This window comes from Monodelphis domestica, chromosome 3, assembly GCF_027887165.1.
Source record: "Monodelphis domestica isolate mMonDom1 chromosome 3, mMonDom1.pri, whole genome shotgun sequence".
Taxonomy (NCBI): domain Eukaryota; kingdom Metazoa; phylum Chordata; class Mammalia; order Didelphimorphia; family Didelphidae; genus Monodelphis; species Monodelphis domestica.
This window is the reverse complement of record NC_077229.1, coordinates 87175557-87202726: the sequence shown is the minus strand read 5'-3', so window position 1 is coordinate 87202726 and position 27170 is coordinate 87175557. Positions and strand designations below refer to the sequence as shown.

Genomic DNA, 27170 nt, shown 5'->3' with positions numbered 1-27170 from the left:
CAATCCTCATCTTTTTTTATCTCTGCAGCATTGTGGATCACTTCCTCCTCCTACTTTATTGTTCTCTCTAGATTTTGGTGACACTGCTTTTTCCTGGCTATCCTACCTGAATGGACATTATTACTTAGTCCCCTTGACAATACTTTCATGTATGTCATACTCAGGATCCACATGTGTACCTCATGACTATTTGGGCTGCTTTCCCTTTTCATCCTACACTTTATTCCTTGGTAATCTCATCAATTCTGGTGAGTTCAGCTATCATCCTTATGCAAATAACTCCAAGCAGTAGAGTATGTTCCAAGACCTACCTTGGATAGCTGAAAGAAAACCTGCTGAGCCCACATATATATGCTGTACAGCCTCCTTACCCTACCCCACCCCCCAAAAAAGAAACACTAAAAAAAATGAAATTTTAAAAGGAAAAAAAAAGTGAAAACTGAAAAGCCACACTTTGCAGGCAGCAGTACTTAGAAGTTAACCATGGATAACTGAAACCTCAGATAAGGAGGTCCTGTTGCTCTTTGTGTGTATATCCTATATATAATATGTATATATGTGTGTGCCTATATACATATATAACATATACAGTCCACTATCTCTACTGAACTCATTCTTGCATAATGAATTGACCTTTGAATATCACATAGGTGTCACCAACTCAATATGTCCAAAACAGAATGAATTCTTTTTCTCCCCAAAACTCTTCCCCTGTACTGACTTCCCTATTACTATAAAGTCACTAGTTACTCAGGTTTGCAATTTTTGCACCACTCCTCTTTTTCACTCACCCCACATAGCTAATCCTTTAACAGATTTTGTCATTCCTTCACAACTCTGGTGCTGTTCCCTTCTCTCCACCTACTCAGTCACCATCCTAGATCACAAGCCCTCATCATTTTTTCATCTGGACTACTGCCAGTTAGCTTCCCAATTGGTCTCCCTCTTTACGTCTCTTCCCTACTCCACTTTATCTCTCACATAGCAACTAAGGTGATTTGTTTTCCTAAAGCATAGGTTTGATCTTATTATAATTCCCCCAAATAAATTCAAATGACTCTAGTTTTTATTGTTTTTAGAATCAATTCCTCTTTTTACACTTATAGGTCTTCACCGCCTATTTACTTCCTGTCTCTCCAGTTTTCTTATACATTCCTCTTCTACACTAACTCTATAGTCCACCCTACTGTACTACTTGCTGTTCTTCACACATGGCTTTATTCACCAACTCTGTGTCTTTGTGTTGGCTGTCCCCCATTCTGGAAGGTGTGCCCTCCTTACCTTTGCCTCTTGAAATCTTTGATTTGTTTAAAGACTCATCTCAACTTTTTAGAGTAAGTCTTTCTTGGTTCTCTTCTCATGTGCCCTATTCCTACCCCCATCCCCACCCCATCAGCTGCTAATGTCTTCCCCTCTAAAGTTATTTTGTATTTTCTTTGTATTTATTAATCTTATATGTAATTATATGCATAGATATTGGCTCCTGAATTACAATATAAGGTCTTTGAGGATAGGAATTTTTGTAAAAAAAAAAAATTTGTATTCTTGTCACTTTGCCTAGTGACCAGCACAGAGTCAGTGCTTAATAAATGAAAGCTGATTGATTACTTTGTAGAAATATGTATTTTAAGCAGTTTTTATAAGAAAACAAAAATTTTCCTTTTGGATTCTAAAATGAATGGATGAAAAAGCATTTATTAGGCACTTAGTATATACAGAGCACTCTGATAGATTTTGGAGGCCAACATGGTATAGTACAGAGCCCCGCTCCTTGTTCTCTAATCCTAGCTTTGTCAGACCCCACAGAATCTTTACAGATGGAAGAAATTTCCAACTCCCTCATTTCATATAAGAATTTTGGAGCCCAGAAAGGGGGACCAACTTTTCAAATCATAGTCACTCAATAGCAGAGCTAGGTCTAGAACTAAGATCTCTTTTATTGCAAAGGAGGCTTTGTTGGTGAGAAGCCCTAAGCTCTCCCTGCCCCCCTTCTCTTGTACCATTGATTGTTGCTGCTTGCAGACTCTTTTAAAACTTTCCACTTTACAAGCCCAAAATCACAGTATGTCACATTTCCTCTTTCTTCACATCATCCAACCCAGGCAACCCTAAACCTGTGCACCCAACTATTAAGTTCACACTTGGCATGACTGTCAGTTGGCAACTGGGCCTCTGAACCATTGTGAGGTTGAACAGGGTTTAGTCAGCTCAGTAGGAGCTGCCGAGTAAGTAGCCTGTGATCTGTTCTCCTTGTCCCCATTTCCAAATCCCTCAGCAGCTTTGATCCTTGGAGAAAAATCCTTCTCTCTGTTCCCCTCTCTCTTCCCAAACTGAAACTCATGACATGTGCACAATTCAATCATTAAAAGATATGGCATCTAGATGCTGTCTTCCATAATCCCTCTATAAATGTAACATGGAACAGAAGGTATCTTTGAAGAGATTTAGCCCTGTGGAGCTGTTGCCTTCAAAATATTTCCTTTGTTATTCCTTTGGAAATTATAGCACGTTCTTTGAGAGGAGAAGGTGGCCTTCTCTCCCCTCCATCACCACCTCCTCTCACCCCTGACTCCATCATCAGTGGTCTTTAGCCTATGATGCTTTGCCTTCTCAGGAATGGGCTTTGTGTTATGTCCATACATCAACATAGTTGGTTGGCACTGTTCTCATCAGTAGACCTAATGATTTTACTAGTTCATCTCTGTAACTAATCCACCACACTTTTGAATCAGAACCATTATATGCCTTCCCAAGTTGTGTGATTTTGCCTGGATCTTTGTAATTACTCCCCTTTAAAGGACTCACCCAATGCACTAGAGGCCTTCTTCAGGTTCTCTCAACATCTCACTGATTCCAGTACAGTTTTCAGGCTTCTCATTTAATATCCTTGTCACACTAACATAACACTTTAGAGGCAGCTAAGTGGCATAGTGAATAGAGCATTGAGAGTTAGAGAAGTGAAATTGATCAGGGTCATAGGATAGTATTAGAATCAGAATGTCAACCCCCAATCCCAGTCCAATATACTTTCCACTGGAATGTGCTTTTTCATTATGCAAAGTATAATGCACAATTAGGAAGTGCACCTAATTGACCTGTGACTTTTGCTTATCTTGCCTTCCCTACATAGAATGCCTTCCTTCTTCCTCTCTATTTCTACCTATTCTTCAAGCATATACCTTCCATTCCAATCCTCTGTTTAGAACTCTAGCATTCCTAATTCTGATTCCAATAAATAAAATAACAAGCCACATTTAAAAGCACTGTGTGATGGGGAATCTCGTGGGGTTTTACCAGTGTCCCCTGGACTGCTAGCTTTACATCACATGAGTTTGCCCCAGCATCGAATCACAAGACTATGGCCTACCTACAGGATCTGGGGGTGATTGAGTTTTGACCCAGAAGGGAAGGGGAGAGATTAAAAGGTTTAAAACATGGAAGTAGGCTCTCTATATTCCCTTGGATATGGTGGTATAGGACTGTGACTGAGAGAAATAGCTATGTGTGGCAAGATTAGAATAGACTTAAACATCCCTCTAACTGTCTGCTTTTCTTTATTCAAATAATATTAATAAACTCTATGGAAACTAAGAACCAGAGAATGTTCATTTAATTCCGTTTTTACAGCGCCAACTGCTCTACATAGCAGTTGAACCTGTACCTTTGAGTGGTGATGTTATGGTTGCTTTATATTCATCCCATTGACCAGAGTCAAGGCTTTGGTGGGTTAGGACAAGACCATGTGTGTGGTCTTGTACTATAAGGGATAAAAAGAACTGAAAATTTCAGTCCTTGCCATCATCAGTTCAATTCAGCATGTCTCTATTAAATGCCTCCTGTTTGAAGAGCATTGTGCTTTGAAGAGATGGTGAGACAAGACTTAACAACTCCCCAGCTAAATTAGAGAAGAGTATGTGTAAGTATTAGGGTCCTAAGGAGTTCCCAAAAAGGAGTGAACAGTCAGGGCTACAGGAATCTAGAAAGGAGGAGGGAGGACTTTGTAGCTAGACCTTGGACCTCAAGTAGGATTTGAATCACCAGAATGGAAGAAAAAAACAAGACATACCATTTGTCAAAAAGAATATATTTTCCATAATCTAAACTTTGACATATACAAAGTGGGTAGAAAATCATTTAATGATCTTGAAGCTGTCTTCCTTTTTTTTTCCCTTTTTTCTTTCTGAGACATCACACCTTCTCTTCTAGTGGTAAAAAGGAGTCGTTTGTGTTCAGGGCGTTAGTCACCTGTTTCTGCCAAATGGTATCATCACCTGCCTAAATATAAACTTGATGTGTGAGGTTCTTGTTGGCCAGGTATTCTGGATTTTTAGTCGACTGACTATTACTTCATATGTCTTTGCCAGCAGAAGGAAAACTAAAATCTAGATTTTGCTGGAAGCTTCTATTCCACAAGATCCTCTTGCTGCTGGCTATTTTTAAAACTTAATTTCCTAGAAGTTGTATGGCTCATTCAGGAAGATAATTAATTGGTCCTACTTTAGAGAGATGTGTCAGAATGAGCTAATAGAATTGGGACTTGAATCCAAATCTCCTGACTCCCAATCCAGTACTCTTTCTTCTTTTTTTTTTTCAAAAATGTTTCATCGTTGCTTTTTAAAGCATTGCTGTTGTTTCCCAATAGCTTCTTCTCCATAAACAACAAAAAAGTACAGTTAAGCAATACACAGTCATGTCTAAGAGCTTATGACTCATTCTGTGCCTGAATTCTGTCACTTCTCTACATTGAGGGGGGAAATATGTTTATCACTTGTCTAAAGTCAAGATTGGTCATTGCATTTATCTGAGTTCCAATGTCTTTGTTTTTATTAAACCTAGTCAGACCAGAAGTTGATAACCGAGATAGTAAGGGACTTGACATTATAGGATCATAGATTTAGAGCTGGAAGAGATCTTTGAGGTAATCTAAACCATCCTTTTCATTTTATAAATGAGGAACTGAGACCCAGAAAGTTTGCAATTTACTCAAGATCACAGAAGTAGTAAATGACAGATCTTGACTCTACAAAGATAATCTGAAGGGATTGGTAGTATTTTAGCCTGAAGAAGTATATAACTAATGCCTGCAGATATGTGTGTGTGTGTGTGTGTGTGTGTGTGTATCCATCCAAATATATGACTGTCCAGAGAAAAGAATTACAGTTTTAGTCTACTCAATCCCCAAAGGCAAAGAACTAGGAGCAATGGGGGTAGAAATTTCTGAGATCATAAATTTAGAGCAGGAAAGAATTTTAAAGGTCATCAAATTAAATCCTCCCCATTTTACAGATGAGTAAATTGAGAGACAGTGTGTATGGGGGGGTGGGGGTGTCAAATAACTTGCTTAGGATCATACAAGAAGTTGAACCCAGGGCCTTCTCACTCCAAGTCCTATGCCCTCTCCACTAAATCATGCTTCCTTTTGTAAGAGTGAAAATTATGAGATTGGCTATAAGTTAATAGTTTTATTAATCAAAAGTAATAGGGGAAAAAGATGGAAAAATAGGAGAGAGAGATAAAAAGGTACTTTCCTTATTGCTCCATTTTACTTGCTATTCTGCAGCTGCCATTAGGGCCTCCCTAGCCATACTCACAAGGCAGTCCAGTCAGCAACAAACATAGAAGAGAAGAGAGCCAAATCCTCTTTTGCCTCAGTTTATTGAACCTTTTCTCTGCTTACTACCTCTCACAGGCAGTTATCTGCAGCCAGCTATGCCTTCCTATTTTGCCTGGGCTGCCCAGGGGACAGTGCAGGGGACATCACCCTGTCCCCTGTCTCGTGAGCTCTTTCTGCCTTTTTCCAGATGCCATTCTATCCTCATGACTCAATTCACCCAATTATTTCCTGGTACAATCCCCTCTTCCTGGTCAAGGTCACTTAGGCTTGTGCCAGTGGTCATACTCAAAAGGGGGAAGGGTAAATTTACACTTTCAAGTTAGAAGAGGACAGATTTTGGCTCAGTGTAAGGAAGAACTTCCAAACAATTAGTGTTGTCTAGCAACAGAATGAATTCACTGAAGAGGTTTAATAATACTTTATAAAAGTTTACAGAGTGCATCACTTACATGTTCTTATGACACAACAAGCTTGTGAGGTTAGGGACTATAATATTATTCCCATATTATAAATGAGAAAACTCTCAGAAAGAGAAAAGCTCAGAAAATTGACTTACTACCTATCAGACTGTGGGTATCAGAAATCAGATTCAAGTATAGGCCATACTGGAAGTCAAGATCAAGCCTTCAATCCACTGTGCTACACTGAGAGTAAGGGCCCTTTAACCAAAAGTTTTTAAGCAAAAGCTAGGTCATTGAATAATGGAGATGTTATAGAAGGAATTTATCCTTTAGGGGAGTAATTAGACTGGATGACCTCCAGGATTCCTTTTGAGAGGTTGTATCTTATAGTGGCTAGCATGCAGGATCTGGATTTGAATCTCCCTTCTTATACTTAACTGTGTGAACTGCTTAACCTCTCTATTTCCTCATCTGTAAAACGAGGCTTTTAATAGCACCTAAAATACAGGGTTATGTGAAGTTAAATGAAATAATACATAAAGTGTTTTGTAAAACATAAAACCCAATAGAAAAGTGAAGTAATATTTTAGCCCCAAATTATAAGATTCTGTGAGACAGTACCTACTTTGGCCCTATCTCTTCTCTGTACCACTGTCTTCTGTGAAACATAGGAGTCTATGCTTCCAAAAAAATCTATAGGTGTTTCTAAAGTGTTTGTTGAGTTAATTTGATTCTAATAACTCTTTGTATCCCTAGAACTTATTACAGTAACCTGAACACTGAACCATAAATAATTGGTAATGATAAAATATTTGAAAAGTAGGCTCATGAAGCACTATCAGAGTTTCATGCCATTGTATGCTGTGTTTCTCTGAAGAGATGGAGGAAAGGCCCTCTCTGATAGTAGGATTTAGAAATAGAAAGGACTTTAGAGGTCATTTATTTTAATTCCTGGCTTTTATAGGTGAGGTAACTAAGGTCCCAAAAGGTTCAATAACTTGTGCAACTTCTAACAGATAGTAGAACCAGGCTTTTTTTTTTCTTCAAAAATGCCTTTTATAATTTTCGTAAATGTTATAAGTATAATTTTAGGAAGTTTTTTGTTTATTTTATTTTTAAATTACATGTAAACAAAATAATTTTAAACATTTTAACATTCATTTAAAACTTTTTTGATTTCCAAATTCTCTCACTCCCCCTTCCTTAAGAAAAAAGTTTTTTATAAATTATACATGTTCAGTCATGCAAAACATTTCCACATTAATCATATTGCAAAAGAAAACAGGCCAAAAAAACGCCCCAAGAATAATTAATAAAAATTTAAAAGTATGCTTCAATCTGCATTCAGACTCCATCAATTCTTTCTCTGAAGTTGGGATAGTATTTTTCATCATAAGTCTTTTGAAACATTGAATTGCCAAGAATAGCTAAGTCACAGGTAATTGTTGTAAAATATTGTTTTTACTATATATATAGTGTTCTGGTTCTCATTTCATATTAAATAAGTTCATGTATTTCTAGGTTTTTCTGAAAGCATTTTGTTTCTTATTTCTAAGAGCACAATAGTATTCCATCACAATCATTTATCATGGGTTCAGTCATTCCCTAATTGATGGGCATCTCTTCAAATTTACAAAAAGCTAGATTTTGAACCTAAGTATTCCTTAATCCAAATCCAGGGTTCTTTTCACTATACAAAACTGCCTTTCCACACTGCATTGCCTATAAAGAACAGATGATATCGAGGGCTACAAATCTTAATTAATTAAAAGCTCTCAGGGAAGAACAGAGCTAGGAAAATTCACCAGGTAAGTGGTGGGGCATGGAATGTAAGTGCATGTAGGCATTCAATAGGTGGTCATAGATCTTGCTTTCTGGGACCCAGAGATTCTTGTTGTCTACATTTTTGTTTTATTCATGTCAACAAACATTTTTGTGAAGGGGCAGTGTTAGTAGGGTATAAGACATATGGTGAAACAATATGAGACATTCAGGAAACTTTAGAAGACTGGGGTTCAATTTCTACCTCAGTCATATATTGGCTTTGTGACCCTAGGCAAGTCACTTGACTTCTCAGTGCCCCAGGCAACTCTCTAGACATTTACTTTGGAAGAGAATTTTCCCTCCAGTAGTTCTCTACACCAGTGAAACCACAGACCAAAGTGAAAGATGCAAAGTCAAGTATAATAGGGACAGTGGAGAACCAAGCTAATACCATAAGAAGAAGTAAAGATGAGTTTCACCTAGGAGCAAATTAGAGAGCTCTTTATGAAGGAGATGATGCCTGAATTGTGCTTTAAAGAAAGGTACTGAGGTAGAGGGGGCTTATTTCAAATATGAAGAATGATAAGCAAAGGAACGGGGAAGGGAGAATAAGAAGAGTAATGTGAGATAAGACTAGAAAGGAAGATTGATTTTATTCATTCTGTCTCCATTATTACCTCCAGATCTATTTGGATCTGGAGAAGCCAGCGTAGAAAAACATACAGTAGGCCCCTCTATCTGTACCATGTTCCCATGGGTGTAAGCAAACCTCAGCTGACCCTTACATATGTACTTTCTCCTTGCTCTTGTCCCTGGGCTCAGTGCTCCAAAGCCTCCATTAATCCCCCCATATCCCCCCAAAAACAGTCAAAAGTGAAAGTGAAGGCAGAAAGAACCACAACAGTTCAGAGGCAGAGATCACTGCTATGAGTGCACCTCTGACACTTTGCCATCAGGGTAACCGAAACCACAGGAGACCTCCAACACTTCCTCAGATAGCTGAAACAGAACCTAGCGGAACCACAGATAAAGGGGCCCTATGTGGATAAAGCACTAGAAGAAGAAATATCTGGGTTCAAGGCTTGGTTTTGATACTTACTGGATGGGCTGTCATGTATAGGGTACTGGCCATGGAGTTAAGAAAGCTTGAGTTCACATTTTGCCTCATTCACTCATAGTATCTGTGAAACCCTGGGCAAGTCACTTAACCTCTCTCATCTTCAGTGTTTTCATCTGCAAAAGCCTCAGGAATTGTTGGCATTTTATTTCCTTGGTTTTGGGAAGAGGGTGGTATCTTCTATTCTTTGATCCTTTCCTAACTTTTTTTTTTGGCACATTGTGACCATACAAGAATGCATGGATGGTTTGATATAAACCTTCCCAACTTTCTGCCTTTCCATTTCTCTTCCACTCTTGCCCTGAATTAAATGTCAAGCATGGGGCCACTTGTGGATGCCTTAGAATAATTGACTATCATAGAATGTCAATTTATATGACTCCTAGAGGTTATCTAGTTAAGCCTCTTCATTTTACAGAAAGGAAAAAGGAGCCCAGAGAGGTTACCTGTGTCACCACAGTGACACAGTCACAGATAGGTCAGTAGACTAGGTCTTGATCCCCATTCTAGCATTCTGTACTAGGCTGTGCCTTTTTTTTTTAAGCTACTATCTGAGTCCTAATAGCTGGCATATAACACAATATATTTTACTTTATGTAATATTGGGTAAATCCTTTTTCCCACCACATGAACATGGAACTAAAAATGTCCAATTCTTGTCTTAATCTTGAGATGAGATAATTAATGACAGTATCTGTGACATGCATTAAGTGCCCAGAAAGAAGGAGCTAAATAAATACAAGGTGGTGTTCCTAATTATAATTATCTCTATTTTCAGAGCCTTTATGGTTCAATATGCTTTGTTAATTGTGCTTTTTTAAACTTGGTACAGCATCTTTTCCATCATGAGAAGCAATATGTTGTAGTAGGAAGAGAACTGGATTTGGAATCAGATAATCTGGATTTAAATCCCAGCCCCAGTATATTTGTGTGTGTGTGTGTGTGTGTGTGTGTGTGTGTGTGTGTGTGTGTGTGTAATCTTCAGTAAATCACCTTTCTTTGTGCTTCAGTGTTCTGATCTATAAAATGGGAATGATATTTATACTCTCCATATAATGCAGTTGTGAGAAAAGAGCTTTGTAAACTTTAAAGCTTTATAGATTCTTCAGTGGCAAAACACAACCACCAGAGGGAAATGATCAGTGAATTCCTATTCCAAGAATTGTTTAAGAACCTTGGGTTCTTAAGGTACATAGACATCCCTCCCCAGCCCACCCTAAGAGATCCATGTTTGGATTTCAGGGGGGTCCATGAAATGGTGTAGGGAAAAATACACCTTTATTTTTACCAACCTTGAAATGAAATTTAGTATTTCCTTTCATTATGAATTTAAAAAAAATATTCTGAGAAAGAATCCACAGCTTTCATCTTACTACCAAAGTAGTCCATGACACAAAAAATATTAGTTTAGAGGCAGCATTGGTGGTGTGACAAGAGCCATGGATTGAGAGTCAGGAAACCTGGGCTTGAATCCCAGCTCAGCCACCAGCTTATTGTGTGATCTTGTGCAAGCCAGTTCTCCCTAGGCCCCATCTCCCACCCCAGTAAAATTAGAAGATTGGACTAAATGGTCTTCAAAGGCTTTTCTATCTCTGACTGTTTATATCTAGATGATGTCTTAGGTTCATTCTAGCTTAAACTCTATGATTATTCTGCCGCATTAAATTTGTTTTCATTGCTTTTTTGACTGCCATACCTAAAAAGTTTGTTAGGGGAGCTATAGCCCTCCAGGAAAAAGTTCATATAACACATTTGAAAATATTTGTGTCAAAAATGAGACCTTAACCTTCAAATCTAATCTTGGGGGCTGTTACACTAACAGTGCCACATGGTACCTAGGCACTGGTTCTTAGGATAGCACCTACTACTAGAATTGTTCTGCAGTTTAATCAATCACAGCTGTTAAAACATGGACCAGATGCCTCAGGTGACAGTGAGTTCCCCATCATTTGCTGTCTTCAAGCAGAGGTTAAATGATTGCTTGTCAGGGATGCTATAGAAGGAACTGTTTCTTCCATTAGGTGGAGACAAAAGAGAAGTAAGCAAAGTGCTCCAAGAAATTTCAAGTTGAGGGTACTTTCATTTGTAGGCAGGTTAGAGAACTCTAGAAGGAGATGACATGTGAGTGAATGCAGATAGAGGAAGAGAGTTGGGAAAACCTATTCCAAGCTTGGAGAATGGCAAAGAGCAAAGACAGAGAACTAGCCCTAAAATTGTTGGAAATAGCTAAAGCTGATAATATCTCTATGAAAAGCTCTGCCCTTTATGGGGTTCTCCCCTTATGCAAGAGAAGCTCACTTACTAAATGGAGCTCAGCTGTGGCTAAAGATAGTAACTTCAGTCACTGGCCTAGAGAAGGTGGCCCATTTAAATACATTCCATATGGGTCTACAAAAAAAAAAATTCAGTTTATTTTAAAGGTGAATTTCAACATTAAATAGTATCATATCATAATGATAGTTGTTTGAATTTATCAAGCTCCATGATCATGGGTAAGTCATCCTAGTCCAAGTTGACCACATTGTGATGTTTAGTCAGCAGATTCCTTCCTCTGCATCATCTATAATGATCACAAATTATGCCAGATTAGTATCATAGAAATATATAGATTTTGAATTGTAAGAGGTGTTCACAGTCATATAGTCCAACTCCCCTCATTTTACAGGTAAGGAAACTGAGATCTAGAGAGACTAAATGATTTGACCAAGATCACACAGCTGGATTTGAACTTTTGGTACCCTTGCTCCAGATCAAGCATTTTCTTTTTCACTGCAGAATTATGGAATCTTCCAGTTTGCAAAATGCATCCCTCAGAATTCTATGAAGTAAGCTATGCATTCCCATTTTATAAAGGAGAAAATGGAAGTTCAGAAAGAGAATGTTCTTTGACTGTGGTCAAATTAAATAGAAATTGAGGCATTCGTTTCCAGATAAAGCAGTTGGATAATCTTACTATTTGTACAGTTCAGACATGAATTAATAACTTTATTTTTTCAAATTAAAATAACTCTGAGGTACCCACCTCACATATATCACATTGGCTAAGATGACAAAAAAGGAACATGGCAAATGCTGGAGTTGATGTGGGGAAATAGGTACACTAAAGCACTATGAACTAGTCTAGTCATTCTGGAAAGGAATTTGAAAATATGCCCAAAGGAAATCGGTTTTGATCCAGAAATACTACTATTAAGGCTATACTCTAAAGAAATCAGAGTAAAAGGAAACAGACTCTTAAGTAAAAAAAAATATTTGTAGCATCTCTTTTTGTGATGGCAAAGAATTAGAAATTGAGATGTCCATCAGTTGAAGAATTGCTGAACAAGTTACAGAATTGTGCTGATACTATTGTGCTGAAAGGACTCAAAAAGGGGATCGTTTTTTTAAAACCCCAGGAAGACTTTTTATGTAATCCATAAATGTGAATTGTTGTATAGACACATAATCTATATAAGTGCCTAAAGATAGGCATTTGTACTATCAGGTACATCTAATTTATATCTTCCCAAGGATGAAGAATGTTAACATGCCATTTGTTCCCTTTTTTCATGTCTTTGTTTCTTACCCACCCTCCTGGCCTTTCCCTGTGGAGGTGCTAGTATTAGTTGAAGACTCCAGCCTAGAATTCCAGCTTGTGTTGGATCCAAGACCACCTATGAGGTGTGCTCTCAAAAGACTCTTGGAGCTTCCCGAGTGATAATAGAGTGCTGAGAAAAGATTGTGTGGATTTTGTATGAAAGTGGGAACAAGACAAATGTTTATGATGGTCTCATGCAGCTTGCCTTAAAAAGCTTAACTGGTCAAATAAGCATTTATCATGTGCCAGTCATTATGTAAGGCCTGTGTGACCCTGCTCAAGTCACTTAACTCCAATCACCTCTACCTTAGAACCAATACTTAGTATCAATTCTAAGACAGAAAGTAAGGGTTTATTTTTTTTTTTAATAGCAAAGTTAATCAGTGGAAAAACTAGGTGCTAGGTACTAGATGCAAATAAATTTAGTAGCCTAGGACACCAACTAGTGAAGTAAGGATACCTTAAACTTCTGGGGAAAGCTTTCATCTCGGTGAGGTGATAGTTGGATAAAACTGAGACTGTGTTTTTGTTTGGTCTCTTAGTTCACACTTCCTTCCTCCTCTCTCTCCCTTTCCTTCCCTTCCCACCCTAAATGAAAATATTGAATTGTTAGGCAGCCAAAGAAAATATTGTGTTAAGTTCTTAGCCTAGTTCAAATGATCACTGGCCATTTTCTAATGCTCAATTATCAAAGTTCCTCTATTTCCATCATGCCTTGTGCTTACAAATAAATTCCACGTGAGTTAGTAGAAGCATAGAATCTTAGAGCTGGAAAGGAACTCAGAAGACCTCCAGTCCCAAATCCTGATGAAGCAGTAATGTCCTCTTCACCACTTCCTAAAAGTAGGCAGCTTTTGTTCAAACATCTCTAGTGAAGGGGAATTTAACTTCCTTTTGAAGCAGCCTATTGTTCTTTTGAACAACTATAGCTGTTATGAAATTTTTTCTCCTATCAGTCTGAAATCGTAGCTATCCTCAAGGGGCCAAGCAAAACAAGTCAATTCCTCATCCACATGCCAGGTCTCCTAATAATTAGTGAACACTCCTACATTCTCTTTTGTTCCTCTCTATGCTAAATATTACTCTGTCCTTTCATCTCTCCCTTATATGGGATGGTTTTTATTCCTTTTCAACTTTTGTGATCTTAGAAGGTCAACTACAACATCAGCTCCCAGAATCCTATAACAAAACTCCAGCAAGTTTTGTCAAGGAGCTGTCACTGACCTTATATCATTATATCATTGTTTTTCAGCCCTGTGCATATTATTGTAACCTCCAATAGCTTGCACCCTAAACCCACAGCATGAAACTCTCCTCAGGGGACACATATAACAACAAGGAAATACAAGCACAAACATAGAGGGGACACTTTCCAATTAATCAGTCTCCTCAGGGCTGGATAGCTTTATACAAGGAGTTCTCACCTGCTGCTTTTGCTTTCCAGTTCCTCTGCACTATTAAATCTGCTTTAGGAAACACCTACAAGCCTAGACTCTTCATTTTGTCATCTAACCTTTCAATGATGACACTGTCACAGATTCAGAGACAATTCTTATATTTGAAAGTTCCCTTTAAGCTTTTCCTTAATTCTTTTGGGTATGCCTCTGCCAGAGGTTGCAGGACCCTGCTAAATCAATCTAAAATCTTAGGTCTCCTCCATCTTGTACTTACGTAGTTGGTTGGTTGGGGTTTTTTTAACCCAAGTTTAATTTAATTTAGTTTTAATTTAAATTCAGTTTTATCTTATTAAATTAGGCCTATTATTCTAAGAATATTAAAAGCTATGGGGTTCTCTTACTTAGTTTATGGATCCCACATGAGAATACTGTTGTGTACTAGAGAGTTTGAATTCTAACTGCTATTTACTGCATGCCCTAAAGAGAAGTAAGATGGATTTGGGGACATGGAGATTATCTTGAAAACTAGTCAAGTGAAGGAAGAAACACTACCTTGTGTCTCCAGGTATGTTAGGCACTGTATTCTAATGATTTGAGCCTCTGGTCTTATTAAAGTCTTACTTAGAGTTTGAACTAAGGTTTCCCATACTTTCCTAAATTTGACCTTCTATATGGAGCACGTCACTTAACTTCATCTGTAAGATCAGGAAGTTGTACTAGATGACTTATAAGGTTCCAACCAGCTCTGACATGCCTTCTTTATCTCAAATCGCCATTTGCCTTGTGGACATCTTGAATTTGATATCCTATTTTTATCTTAAACTCAACATGTACAAAATAAAACTCATCTTTCTCCCTAACCTTCCCCTCTTCCCAACCATCCTGTTATTGTCAAAGGTACCACCATCCTTCTAGTCACCCATGCTTGAAATTCTTGGCATCATTCCCCTATTCAGCAAACTCTACTGGCTCTCTTATCCCCAGGGTACCTGCTTGGCATTAAAAGTCTCTCGCAACCTGGATACTTCTACCTCTCCAGTATTCTTTTTACTTCCCTTCAACAAATTCTGTGATAAATCCACAATGACCTACTTGCTGTTCCTCAAACCCAACACTCTTTATCTCAAAACTCTGACTTATTCCTGGAATGCTCTCCCTCCTCACCAGAATACTATCTTTCCTAGCTTCCCTCAAGACTCACCTTCTTCAAGAGTCCTAGCTACACCAACATCAAATGGTAAAGCATAGAAATGATCAGGAATCAGGGATAGATTATAACTCAGAAGTCAGGAACACATGTAAGGATTTGTGGTAAAGCAGGGAGTGGTGAGGAAGTGCTGTGCTGTTAGAGGAAGCAAGGTCAGAAATAGAAGGTCAAATAGAGTAAGAATAAAGGAAGTGTTAGTTCAGACTCCAAGACTCTAGTAAGGACAAAGACCCAAATCTCAAGGAGACTGTGCTTCCTATATCAGGCTACATAAAGTAGTGTTTCAGCCTTCATTTGATGGTTCTCGAGATAATCCTCATGTCTCCAAATCCATCTAACTTCTCTTTAATGTCATAACTAAAGGTTTGTGAATGCCTAGAATAGCATTGGTGAACTTTTTAGAGATCACATGCCCAAACTGTACCTTCAGGCTCCCTGTGAGCCCCCTACATTACCCTAGAGAGCAGAGGGAGGAAGTACTTGCATTGGGCTGCAGGGTAGAGGGACAGGGCATGCAAAAAAAATGCACTCAGGTATAGTAGAGAGGGGGAATGGAGCATCCCCCTTAGGCACACTGGGGCATGCTTGCCATGTCTTCGCCTACACAGACCTAGAACATCTTAGAGACTATATCCTGTACTTTTGTGTTCATTATAATGACTCCCTCATGTATGGGTACAAAAAAGGTGAATCATTATGAATTGGCATGTGTCAAGAGGAAAAAGTTTGAGGTCTCATCTTATGAGTGAGTCACAACTGAGACCTAGTTTTTTAGGTTGGCTGATTGAATTAATTGGTATCTGGAGATTCTCTTCCTATTCCTGCTGCTTTGTAATGTTTGGGTATTTCCTTTTTTTTTTCTTGAGGATTTTTTTATCTAATAAAAACCAAGAAGGTTAAATATTCTGAAATTAGCTCTGGTATTTTCTGCAGATTTTGATACTACAAATGCTTCTCTTCTGTCTCCTAGATTTCAAGTTTCATAAGAACCAAGATTAATAGTTGAAAGAAATCTGAGGAGTAACCTAATTAAGGCTTCAAAATTTACAGAGGAAGTGACTGAGGTTGGGAGAGGGATGAAGTGACACATACATGGTCACGTGCACGAGATGATAATAATAGCCCTTTCTCTATAAACCTAGCAGTTTGTCTCTCTAGTCAGTACTGACCCTAGACATTTGAATCTTGGCTAAAAAAGTAGGTCATTCAAAGAAAAAATATGTATTGGAGTAGCTAGCACAGGATACAAAGCAAAAATGGGCTGAGGCAGGAGACATGTCCAGGATGCTCAAGAACAAGATAGCCCCATAACAACAATGATATCCCAAGAACCAAGAAACAAATGTAGTCCATAGTTAGAAATTGAATATTTGAACAGGTTTAAATTCATTAAAATTCATATATTATTTGGACTTCTTAATGCATTGAAAGTATTTTTATAGTCTATTATGTAGTGTTTGTTACTCTAAATAAATGTCAACTGAGAACAGCTCCCAATTAATGCTATTGTTCTTTCTCTTCTTGGAAAATAACTATGTATTAATTTTGGTGAACAAGAAATTGGGTTTGAAATCTTAATGGAAGGGCAAGTGTAAGCAGTTGCTTCTAGGTATCAGGACCATGTGTATTTGGGCAAGATGCTAAGGAAGAGTCGAATAAAGCAAAAGCTATGTACTGTATATACTGTTACAACTCTGGCCATCATCAGCCATAAAAGGCCAAGGAAGGGAAAGAGAACAGAAGTACTGCACAGGAGAGGAAGCAGACAGAAACCCTAGGTGAGCACTGAGTTTTAAGGATAATTACAATATCTGTTTTATTTCTTACTGGAGTCCCACTTTTCCCATGGCACGTATATAAAAAATTACCAGTCCCTCATCTTGTGCATATCTGGTTACCATTTTAAAAGGTATGACATAATGCTATTGCATCCTTTCCCTCTCCTCCTGCCACTATGTTTCTATTTGTTGAAATGAAGAGGCCTAATAACAAATTCTTAAAACTCTAATGATTTATTTTATCTTATGTTCATTTCCTTAATATAATATTCTCCAATATGGGTTTTTCAGGGTCTTTTTTGAATTTTTAGATTATCTAGCCTTTTGATTTTTCTGAAATGGCAGCATAGGAGTTGGGAAGAGCCCTAAGGTGAGTACAAGGAGTCTCAAATTTTTCTTGCCTAATTGCCACAAATTTGGACCAAATTACTTTCCTTTTTTAATTTTGGTTTCCTTTCCTTTAAAGTGACATAGTTAGAGCAAATACTCTCTAAAATCCCTTTTTGATCTGAAATTCTCTGGTCATTTACAAAGATAGAAAACTTCTGGGTTGTTTAACAAGATATAGTAGAGAACCAGACTTGGAATCAAGAGACCTTTATTTGATTCCTGACAGTGCTACTTTATATATTAATATCTTGAGGTCTCAGTTTCCTTATCTGAAAAATGTAGTTAACACTTATACTTTACAGAATTGCTATAAGGGAAAATAAGGATATAGTTAAACTCTGCAAGGACTTTGCTCTGTTTTACTATCCCACAGAGATAATCTGGGTCCTTCATCATCTGACACCACCCACTATGTTGTCACAAATCCATAGTTCACAAGATTCAAAGAATGAACACTTTTATTTACAGGTCAACTAAAAGAAAGATCCACAATAGAACTTCTAGAAAAGAATAAGACACATTTTTTAAAAACCTTTTCCCAGAGGCCTTTGTAGCCTTAGTTACATTCATGTTCTTGGTAGGGATTCTTACCTCACAGCAGTCCTTTTGTGGACTTGTGTAGGCTTTCTACCTCATAGCAGTTCCTCCTTGGTCCTGACTAGTACATTGCTCTTGCCACAGCTTTCTGTAACTCCTAGTAGTTGGTGTCAGTTCCGTTTCCTGGGGAACTGGCTCTCTATCATGTGCCTTGTGGGGAAGAGCATTGGAGAGCACTTGTCACTGCAGACTGTATTATAGCTAAAAATACAAATTTGTATCAGGATGCCTCCATTCTGTAGCCTTGCCTTATACTATGATTCATATTTCTAGATGCACACACAAGAGTTCTTCCAGAGTTCAAGAAGATAATTGCCTTTCATTTCTTCTAAGTTATTCACCATCCCAAAATACCAGTTTGGATCAGGGTAAATTTCAGTCTAAAGTTCTTTCTCCCTTAGCATCCAAGAAGTGTACCTCTTGTACACATCAGCACTTCCCACAGATATAGAGGCCTAGCCAGGCTCCTTTCTTACCTCTCCTCCCTATATTCAAACTCTAGCTTCAAAATTATCCCCTTACATAAAATGTACCATGTTAGGATTTTGATTATGTCTTCTTGACAGGGTATGAATGAGTTCCTTGAAGATAATTGGTTTACTCATGACTATTATAGAGTTAAAACACTTAACACATGAACTTTAGTATAAAAGGGGAATAGTAGATCTGTTAGAGCACTGCATTGAGCACAGGAACCAGATTTGAGAGAAGCTTCCCACAGAGAGAAGGGTTGAGTCACTGAGGAAGAAGAATAGATTTAAATCATTGTCCTTAGGGATCTCTAGAACCCCAGAGAGGAATGTGTTGGAGAAGCAGTGGCAGATATTCTTATGCTTAAACATGTCATGGTGTGTCATGGAGTGTCAGAGTGTTTCAGTCTTAGAGGCAGCAATGCAGTGCCAAGACTTACTATACCCAGCTTATTATTAGAGAGAAGGAAAGGGAGTCTCTACATAGCAGAGTTCCTGAGACAGACCTTCTAAAAATGAAGAGCAAACATGTGACCCTGGAACTGAAGGAACAAGGAACAAAACCATGACATAGCAGAGAAAGCATAAGTATTGCCTTTCTCTACTACTGTGAGCTTTGTACACTGTGCAAGTCTGATGGGAAAGGGTTCACTCTAGCAATGCCAGGTTCATTTGCCTTCAGGAGTAGCCTTACCTTCAGGAGGGTGCATAAACCTGGAGTTTAGGTGTCAGGCATACTAGAGGTGAAGAACCTCATCTTGAGTGTTTCAAAGATCATGTGTGAATCCTTTGCTTTTTCTTTTTGGGAGTAAAGGATGACCTATATTTACTACATGTTATTGTGCCAAGTACTTGCACAAGAAGTGATAAAGGCCCTTTTACTTTTTATAGAGAGACTAAGATAAGACAAATTCTGAAGTTCCCAAGGGAAACCATTAAGTAAGGACATGAACCAGAAAGTGATTAGTGGGAAACCCTCTCCAACCCATATAGAACACAGTCTATGTCAGGTTTGAAGGTTCTGGGTCACAAATTAACACTGAACTTTATCTAAGACTATTTCCTTTGAAATCCTGGATATTGGAATTAGATTATAATAAAAGTCTAATCTTCTTCCTCCTTCCCTTTGCTCAAAACATATTTATCATATATATCCTTAGAAATAAATAGTAAGAGGTGTCTCTCTGGATGACTCCGTGGATTGACAGTCAGGCCTCGAGATGGGAGGTCCTGAATTTAAATCTGGCCCGAGACACTTCCTAGTTGTGTGAACTTGGACAAATCATTTAACCCCCATTGCCTAGCCCTTAACCTCTCTAATGCCTTGGAACCAATATACAATATTAATTCTAAGAGAGAAGGTAAGAATTTTTGAGGGGGGGGGAAGACAGAGAGAGGGAGAGAGAGAAAGAGAGAAAGAAGTTACAATTCTATTTATAACTATTCATTTTATTCACAGTATATCAGGACTTGGCAATCAAGAAGATCTTAGTTTGAAGTCTGCCTCAGACACCTAGTAGCTGTGCTAAACATATCACTTAACTTCTCTTAGCCTCAGTTTCTGCATCTTTAAAATGGAAGTGATAATAGCATCTATCTGTATTGTGTTCCCTTATTGGTATATAAATTCTTTGAAGGCATAGATTATTTTGCTTATATTTGTATCCCTGGTCTTAACTATGCCTGAAATACAATAAGTGCTTAATAAATGCTTTTTCATTCATTTACCTGCCTCAGTTGTTTTGAGAATCAAGTGAGACAATTTACATAAAGTGCTTTGCAACCCTTAAAGTTTTATATTAATGTTAGCAATGATGGTGATGATAGTGGTATATATGATGATAGTGGTGGTATAATTACATACTATGTAGACATGCTGAAGATTTTGTGAATTTATTTTGTATCTTAAATCCTTGCTCTACTACTGTTTTGCTTATTCTTTAGGGTTTTCTAAATCTGCTATTATGTTGTTTGAGAGAGAGATGCTTACAGTTAGGAAAGACTTCCTACAGAAGGTGAAACTTGAGTGCCTTTAAAAAATCCAGGGAAAATATGAGCTTGAGGTGGAGGAGCTGAAGAATTCATGAAATTGGGAGGCTGGCCAGGGAAAGTCATGGGGACTGAAGATGGAGCATGCTGTCTCAGGAAGAGGAAATAGGCTGAGATAGAAAGATCAAAGATCCTATTGTATTTCTTGTTCAAGACAATTAAACAAATATTTATTAAGAGCTTCTTAAGTACAAGGCACTGTGCTAGATGCTGAGGATACCAAGACAAAATTAAAAACAGCCTTTCCTCTCAAGGAGTTCACATTCTCCTAAAGCAATACAGCATCTATACAGAAAGGTCAATATTTAGATCATTTGAGAAGAGAGAAAACACCAACAAGGGGAAATAAAGAAAGGTTTCCCATAGCAAGTAACAGTGGACTTAAACTTTGAAGCAAGAATTCTAAGAGATGGAGGAGGTGAGGCGGAATTAATCCAAAAGTGGAATAGGACTTTTCAGAAGTTGGTAGATAACCTCCCCTCCCCCACTGGGCAAACACTTTAGGTATATGTTGTGCAGGATATAATTTTTTTTTGAGAGATAATTTAGTTGAAAAGATTCCTTAGAACCCATCCAACTCTTTGAATTCTCTGATTCTCTCTCCCTCCCTTTACAAAATTCTGAGTTTCTGAAAGCAAGAAATATGACTTACTTAAATTTTACATTTACCATACTGCCCTGCACAAATGTGCTTAATAAATGTTAGAATAAATTAACTTCTCCACAGGTAATTTGATTAAAGCTAGTTTCACAAGTACAAAAAGTGAAAGCCCATATTTTCCTGTACTTATACAGCTAACTCAGGCATAAGACAGAAGCTCAGGCAGTTGCTGCCTTCCTGCCCCCACAGCTTCTCTGCACTGCCATATGCTTGGTGTGCTATCTGGTGCTGATTTAGCCAGAATTATGAATCCAGTCCTTATTTTTTTTTTGATCAACAACCAAGCTGACTGATCCAAAGGTAGCTATTTTCACAAATCTCCCTGACTTTAGTCTATAAAACATCTCTGAGTTTATGATTAAGACCCAAGGAAACTGGGACAAAGGTGGTTGGGAGGGTGGAGGGACTCCTGGTAAAAAAAAGATTATGTCCAAGTTATGATCTGTGGCAACAAAATGAGGTTTTGCAGTATCAAACTCTATTCTTCAGGATATCTATTGTGAGAGAGGCAGCAATCCAAAGCTAGGAAAGTGAATACAGTCACATAAATCATACTATGAAGTGGCGATTGTGAAGTAATGCCTTGTCTTATACTCCTCTTTTGCAGAAAGTACTCTTTTGGGGAGCAATGTCCTTGTCATGGACCCTCTCCTTTCTTTGTTCCATCAGCACAGTTATAGTCCTAGACATCTGGCTTATGAGAAGACTGGAATCCTGTTTAAGATAGTGAATTCTCTATCCCTGAGAAATTAGGTGAAGGTGTTGTAGAGATGATAAATGCAGCCAATCAACAAGCATTTACTAATCATTTTCTTTGTGCTAAGTGCTTGGGATAAAGAGGTAAAAACATGGTTCCCTACTCTTAAGGAACTCACATTCTTCTAATATGGGAGACAGCATATAAATAACTATTCATAAAGGATACATACAATGCAAATGGAAGGTAATTTCACATTAGCAAGGAGAGGCCTCTGGCAGAAGATGGGATCTGAGCTAAGTCCCAAAAGAAGAAATGGAAACAAGGAGGTGAGGAAGGAGAACATTCCAGGCATGAAGGACATCCATCAAAAAGACACTGAATGGAGCTGCTAGGTAGTACAGTGAATAGAGCACCAAGCCTGGAGTCAGGAGGACCTCAGTTCACATTTGGCCTCAAATACATCCTGGCTGTGTTACCCTGGGCAAATCACTTAATCCCAATTGCTTAGGCTTTTGCTGCTCTTCTATTTTAGAATTAATATTAAGACAGAAGGTAAGGGTTTGAAAAGGAAGGAAGGCAGGGAAGAAGGAGAAAGAAGGAAGAACCAAACAAGATATTGAGGCAAGAGATGACATTTCACATACAAAGAAGAGCGAGTAGGTCAGTATAGCAAGATTATCAAATTCACAGAGGGCAGAAGTTATAAGAAGGCCAGAAAGGTAGGAAGAGGCCAGTTTATGAAGTCTATTTTAGAGCCATATATTTGTTACTGGATCTTTGAGGTAAAAGGGAGCTGCTGAAATTTTTTGAGTTGAGGTAGGAGGGCATGACATGGCCAGACCTGGGCATTAGGAAGATCACTATGGCCCTGAGTGGAGGGTGGAGTGGAGTAGGAAGAGACTTACAGGCAGAGACCATACAGGAGACTTTTGCAGTGATTCAGGTGAAAGTTTTTGAGGACCTGCTCCAAGGTAGTGGCTGTGTGAGTAGAGAGAAGGGGATTTATAGAAGAGAGGTTTGTAAAAGTAGAAATGAAAAAATTTGAAAATGGCTGGTCAGTAAACTGTAGTCTGCAGTTTTTGCAAATTGGCAAGCTAAGAATGATCCTTATGTTTTTAAATAAAATGTTGTCATATTTAAGATCATAAAACATTATCTCTTGCTCCAGGACATGTAGAGAAGCCCTGAAATAGATATGTGGAATGAGTGAGCAAGTGAGTTGAGGATGACACTAAGGTTGTAAACCTGGGTTCCTTGGAGGATAGTGGTACCCTTGAATGTAATAGAGAAGTTTGGAAGAAAGAAGGGTTTTCTTTTGGACATTTGTTTTAGATTCTATGAGGTGTCCAATTAAAGATATCTTAAAGGTAGTTGGTCATTCAAGAGAAAGGTTTGTTAGATATACATGTAATATATGAATCATATGCATAGAGATGATTAATGAAGTTATGGGAATCAGTTCTCACTAAGCAAGAGAATATACTAGGAGAAGAGAAGAAAGCCCAAGACAAAGCCTTGGAGGAGTGTTAAGACAGACAAGAGGAGAACCAGGAGAGGACAGTTGAATAACAGTGTCAAAGATTGTTGAGAAGTAAAGAAGATCAAGATTGAGAAATGACCATTATATTTGACAACTAAAAAAATTAGATTTAAGGGATAAGACTTTGGAGAGAGCAGTTTCAATTGGGTAATAAAGTTGGAAACCAGATTGAAGGGAGTTTAGAATCCTTTGAGAGAAGAGGAAGCATAGGCAGCAAACATAAAGGAATTTATTCAAGAAAAGGGAAGAGAGATGATAGAATGATAGGTATCAAATATGGTTGAATCAAGTGAGTTTTTTTTTAAGAATGGTTTAGACATGAACATGTTTATAAACAGTCAAAAAGGAACCAGGAGAGGGAGAGGGAGAGAGAAAAGATTAGAGAGAGAGAGCAAAGATGATAGAGTGGACAACCTAGATAAATATAAGTTGGACTGATAGTCTCTGAAGTCTTTTCCAGCTCTGACATTCTGTGGTTTCCACCACACATAAGTACTATCAAAGTTTATTTGCAGACCTTAGAGGTATTATGAGACCTTTCTACCTTCACTAGTAACTCTTAAATAGCACTTTTATAAACTAAAGTTTGCCTCAGTCCTATTCACCAGGGAAATCAATTTTTTTTCAAGAGTATCTGTGTTCCTCTGTTTTCTCCTCATGTCCATAAAACCTCCTCAGAAAGCTACAGTCTCAAGATGCAAGGAAGAACTGAACAAATACTCTATATAACTCTCAAAAGTAATTTCAGGAACATGAGTTCTAGGAAAGAAAGTCTTGGTACCTCTACCCTTCAGTCCTATTTCTAACTTGCTCTGTGACCTTAGAAAAGTTATTCAGCCTCTCTGGGCCAGAAAGCCTTGGTACCTGTCAGCAATTCAAAGAAATAAATGAAAGAGATGAAAGAAAAGCATTTTGAGCTTTTTTAGAGAGTGTTGAAGTAATGCCCTACCGAGAGATATAAGGTATTCTCACTGGGTTTATTGTACATGTTTATAACTCTTTAAGGGGGGCCACTAGGAGACAGTATAGATTTCAAGTCTGATATGCTTTCCTTTTTTCCTTCAGGTGTGCCACGGAGGAAGGCAACAAGCGAGGTGAGTTGTAACCAATATTGTTCCTCCAAAGTAGGGAAGATATGGGGCAAGGTGGACCTCGCCTTAGGCTGAGAACAAAAAGGACAGTATGGATTCTGAGCTTTGGGTTTCTGCCACATTTTGGATGTCATCATCCTATGTCCATCTCATCTTAACAAGCTCCACGTTACTTATTAGGAGACCTGTATTCTTGCCCTGATTCTGCCACTGACTTACTCTCTGCCTTCAGGGAAATTATTTCCCCTTTCTGGACCTCAGTCTCCTATAAAATAGGAATAATAACCTCCCTGTTCAATCTTAGAGAAATAATTTCACCTCTCTTGAGCCTCGGTTTATTTCATAAAAAGGAGTTGGACTAAGTGGTCTCTGAGGTTCTTTCCTATTCTAAATCCTGTGGTCCTTCTTGCCTACTCTCAGAGATATTACTTCCATACTTAAGTGGGTCAGTTTGGGTACTCTTTCTGCTGGTACACATCAAAACCTTTCTATGCTTTCTCATCCCTTGTAATCCTTGTCTAAATCTTTCCATAAATCACCGTAGAATATCCTCTCAGAGTTATTAACAGGATCAAATTAGGTAGAGAATGTGACAGTATTTGGAAATAATGAAAATGTGAGGTGATCTTGGAGGCAGTAGGAAGTTGGAAGGGACAGAATTGGATCAAAAAATCACTTCACATCACACCAGCTTTTCAGACTTTCCAAAGAGGATAAGTCTGGAGCAGAAGTATGAATCTATACATGAGAGGCAATACAGTTTGAATAAGCCAAGGTTTAAAAAGTCCAGCTTAAGTTTTATATGCCAAGGAAATGAATAGGGCCAAAACTGGACTCACTGTCTTGAATGAAATTCAGCTGGATAAACTGTCCACCACTTCTGCCTTTATCTTAAAGCAAGAGATCTTAACCTTTTTTTGTGTCATGGACCTCTTTGGCAGTCTGGTGAAGCCTATGGACCTCTTCTCAGAAAAATGGTTGGATGCCAACATTCATAATAAAAAGGAAATGTTAAATTGCAATTAGAGGTTAGTAAAAATGAAGATCTATTTTTTTCCCATCCAGGTTCATTAAATCTGTTCAAAGAGCCTTTGGGAATCTGTAGACCTCTGGTTAAAGACTTCTCCCCTAAAAGGAATAAACTAGTTCAGAAAAGCACATACTTACTTTCCCCACTCAAGATGGGAATGGGGATATCTCCCTAGGACTTTGGCTATATTGGTATAATAAACTCTTCATTAATGTAGGGGCAACAAGGTGGTATAATCCTTGTTCTTTACTCTAGGCTGAATCCTACTTATCCAAAAGTATAGTAGAAAAGGATCCCAGTGCCTTTATAAATAGAATCTTTTTCATCAAAGAGAGGAACTCTTCCCAACCCTCCAGCAAATGCAGGACCATATGCATGTGACTAAGAAGAAATTGGCAAAACCCTGGATGAGTTTACTTCAAGGCTAGGAATTAAAAATCAAATCAACAGATATTTATTAAGCGAGGCCCTGTGTTAGGTGCTAGAAGTACAAAGAGAAAAATAAAATTATCTATGCTTTTAAGGAGCTAACATCCTACTTGGGGGGATTATTTGAGGAGGGAAAGAACACTGACAACTAGAGTGATAGGAGAAAGAACCAAATATATAGTGGCATCTGAACTGTACTGCAAGGAGTATAGGGATTCTGAGAGACAGAGGTCAGTCAACCAGCATTTATTAAGCATTTACTATGTTCTAGGCACTATACTAAGCACTGGCAGTACAAATAAAGGCGAAAGCATGGTCTCTGCCCTCAGTGAGCTCATATTCTAATGAGGGGGACAACATGCTAACAACTATGTATATACAACTTTATTTATGTACAACCTTATCTAAATGTGAGATAATCTTAGAGGGAAGACACTAGCATCTAGAGAAAAAGGAGAGAGTGGGACAGAAAGGGCCTCTTAGAGAAGGTATGATTTGAGGTGAGATTTGAGGGAAGCCAGTAGGCGAAGAGAGGGAGAGAACATTCCACACATGGGACATAACCAGTAAAAAGGCAAAGTCTGTGACTGTCAGGCATAAAGAAGAATAGTAAAAAGACTGGACTAGATTGTAGTTTGTGGCATAAGTTATAAAAGACTGGAAGAGTCATAACAGGCCAAGTGGTATGGGGCTTGAAAAACCAAAGAGAATATTTTATATTAGAATAGGAAGCCACTCATATTTATTGAGGTCCAAGCATTAAAAAGATTACTTTGGCCCTGAATGGAAGGTAGAATAGAATAGGAAGAGACCCAGGTTAACAGAGAACATCCAAAAGGTTATTGCAGTAGTCCATGAGAGAGAGTTGAAGGTGACCTGTACCAGGATGATGATGACCTGCACTTTGTGAGTGGGGAGAAAGAAAAACGTGTATAGAAGATTTGTAAAGGGAGAATTGAGAAAACTTAAGAAATTGATTAGTTATGTAGAATGAGTGAACAAGAGGAATCAAAGATGTCCCTGAGGTTGCAAGCCTGGCTACCTAAGAGGATGGTAGTGCCCTTGACAATAATTGGGAAACTTAAAAGATTGTAGGGTTTGGGGGGAAAGATAATGAGTTCTATTGTAGACATGTAAGGTACAGAGGCACTATATTCAGGGCATGAGGGCCAGCCTGTACAAAGACATATGTAGGAGATGGAATGTAAATGTTGGAGAATAGCAAGTATAACAGTTTGCCTAGAACATAGAGTACTTGAAGGGGAGTCATATAAGATAGACACAAGCTGAACTGTGTAGGATTTGAATGCCAAGCTAAGGAGTCAAAAACTGCAGAGTGGTCACAAAAGATAAAGAGT

At 38.2% G+C, this 27170-nt stretch overlaps 1 protein-coding gene across 23 annotated transcripts in view; it reads left to right on the top strand.

Moving 5' to 3' along the window:
• The window catches only part of PIP5K1C (phosphatidylinositol-4-phosphate 5-kinase type 1 gamma), a 155893-nt gene that overhangs the window by 51960 nt on the left and 76763 nt on the right, over positions 1-27170 (top strand). For 18 of the 23 annotated variants that reach the window (XR_465760.2, XM_007489162.3, XM_056822402.1 and 15 more), the window contains one exon: positions 24328-24356. The exons of 4 other annotated variants lie outside the window; for them this stretch is intronic. Coding sequence is in view for 15 of the 19 variants with exons in the window: in XM_007489162.3 (XP_007489224.1) it covers positions 24328-24356 (29 nt within the window). In the remaining 4 variants the exon portion in view is untranslated. Of the gene's footprint in view, positions 1-10134; positions 16856-24327; positions 24357-27170 lie in introns of those variants that run through there. One more of the 23 variants, XM_056822409.1, reaches the window with a different exon arrangement.